This window comes from Sinocyclocheilus rhinocerous, unplaced genomic scaffold, assembly GCF_001515625.1.
Source record: "Sinocyclocheilus rhinocerous isolate Xijiao unplaced genomic scaffold, SAMN03320098_v1.1 scaffold1489, whole genome shotgun sequence".
NCBI lineage: Eukaryota > Metazoa > Chordata > Actinopteri > Cypriniformes > Cyprinidae > Sinocyclocheilus > Sinocyclocheilus rhinocerous.
The window spans coordinates 392,852-394,590 of record NW_015634472.1 but is presented as its reverse complement, the minus strand read 5'-3'; the positions used below and the strand labels follow the sequence as shown (position 1 = coordinate 394,590).

General features: G+C 37.2%; 1 protein-coding gene across 1 annotated transcript in view; it reads left to right on the top strand.

Moving 5' to 3' along the window:
- Positions 1 to 1,739, top strand: part of dqx1 (DEAQ box RNA-dependent ATPase 1) — a 20,741-nt gene that overhangs the window by 8,386 nt on the left and 10,616 nt on the right. Inside the window, exons 5-6 of the mRNA XM_016559552.1 lie at positions 704 to 985; positions 1,059 to 1,158. Of these exons, the coding sequence (XP_016415038.1) occupies positions 704 to 985; positions 1,059 to 1,158 (382 nt within the window). The remainder of the gene's footprint in view (positions 1 to 703; positions 986 to 1,058; positions 1,159 to 1,739) is intronic.

Sequence of the window (1,739 nt, the reverse complement as noted above, 5' to 3'; positions counted from 1 at the left end):
GAAATGACTAAAACTTAAACTTAAAATAAAAACAGAACAATATATACATATTTATTTATTTCAGTTTTAGTAATTTTAGTACTTAAACTGTATTTCATTAGTAGCCAAAGCAACATTTCAAATGTTCAAATCATCAGTTTTGATCTATTATTTATATTTTATTTTATTTCAGCTTTAACAAATTAATTAAATTATTATTTTAAATTATTTATTAAATTATTAACAGCTTTATTAAAAAAATGTTTAATAGTTTAATTTAGTTAATGACAACACAGTCAGAAGGCAGTGCTATTTTAGTATCATTGAGGTACTATTATAGTTTTTTGTTAATATTTTGAATTAGATTTAATTTTTCTATTTTCATGTAAAAAAAATTGTCTTTTTTTGTGTGTTTTGGTCATATTAGTGATTTTTTTAAATTGTATTTTTTATTGTTTTATTTTATTTAGTTTTAGTTATTTCAGTACTTCAACTTAAACTAAATGAAAATGAGATGTTGCCTTGTCAACTAGCTGAAATAAGTAAGTTTAAGGTTATTTATATTTTATTTGACTTCAGTTAATTCTTTTTTTAAGTAATTAAGTAATGAATATTTATTTATCATATTACATTATATTTAAGTGAATATACAGAAAGCCCTGTTCTGAGCTCACCCAGCAGTGATGTGTGTTGATCAGGATGTCTGTTCTTTATGTTCTGTCAGGAGATTCAGGAGTGTCGCGTGGCACTGGAGAAGGAGTGTGTGTCTCTCAGCGCTCATCTGCTGTCTCTGCGCGTGATCGATCTGCACGCCGGCGTCGGAGGATCATCGCAGCAGCTTTACAACTCCGAGAGTCCTGAGGACAAGCAGCAGGACGAGCTGCCGGACACTGTAGAGTCTCCAGCCCAGAGACGCAGAGTCATCCTCACCGACGTCTTAGGAGAGGCTTCATTCTCTCTCAACAACATCCGATACGTCATCGACAGCGGCATCCAGCTGAAGACCGTGAGTCAGAGCTCAGCGTTTGTGTTCGTTCTGTTGTATGAGGCTCCGTGTTCATCCTGCTGTTCCTCCACAGATCTACAACCCACAGATCCGTGCAGATTCACAGCTTCAGCAGCCCATCAGCAAACAGCAGGCCGACACACGCGCCTGCAGGGTCAACAGCACACTGCCAAGTGCGTAAATCACCACCGTATAAGAGAATAATGGATAAGGAGGAAACCTTGATAAAGTGGGCTTTACATGCCATCATGTGAGATGAGTCCTGTGGACTACTTTTATCGTCAACAAGTCCTATTCACTTTTATTGTAATGAAAAGATGAACAGATTGAAAGTGATATGAATTTGTAAATCAGGCGGAGTAAATGTGTTTTGCATTAAAGGTGGGGTAAGTGATTTCTGGTAGCCAATGTTGATATTTCAAATCACCAATACAAACACGCCCCTACCCCCTGTCTCGCCCCTATTTTGATAGCTCCGCCCCACACATACGTACGCAACCCAGGCAACGATTATGGCGGAATCTGCTGTATTATTATCTGCTGTATTAAACATATTATGCTACTTTTCGGACACACTTTGGGAGCTGACGCTTGAAACAGACAGTGGAGGAGGTTTAGACGCTCCAGGCTTATAGGGTGTGGAAATGGATGTGTCTTTATGACACATTCATGAAGTGAACATGACACACGAGCATATTCAAGCAAAAGCCAGCATATATTAGTTCTGTGAAACAAAGCAAAACCAATGTTACTC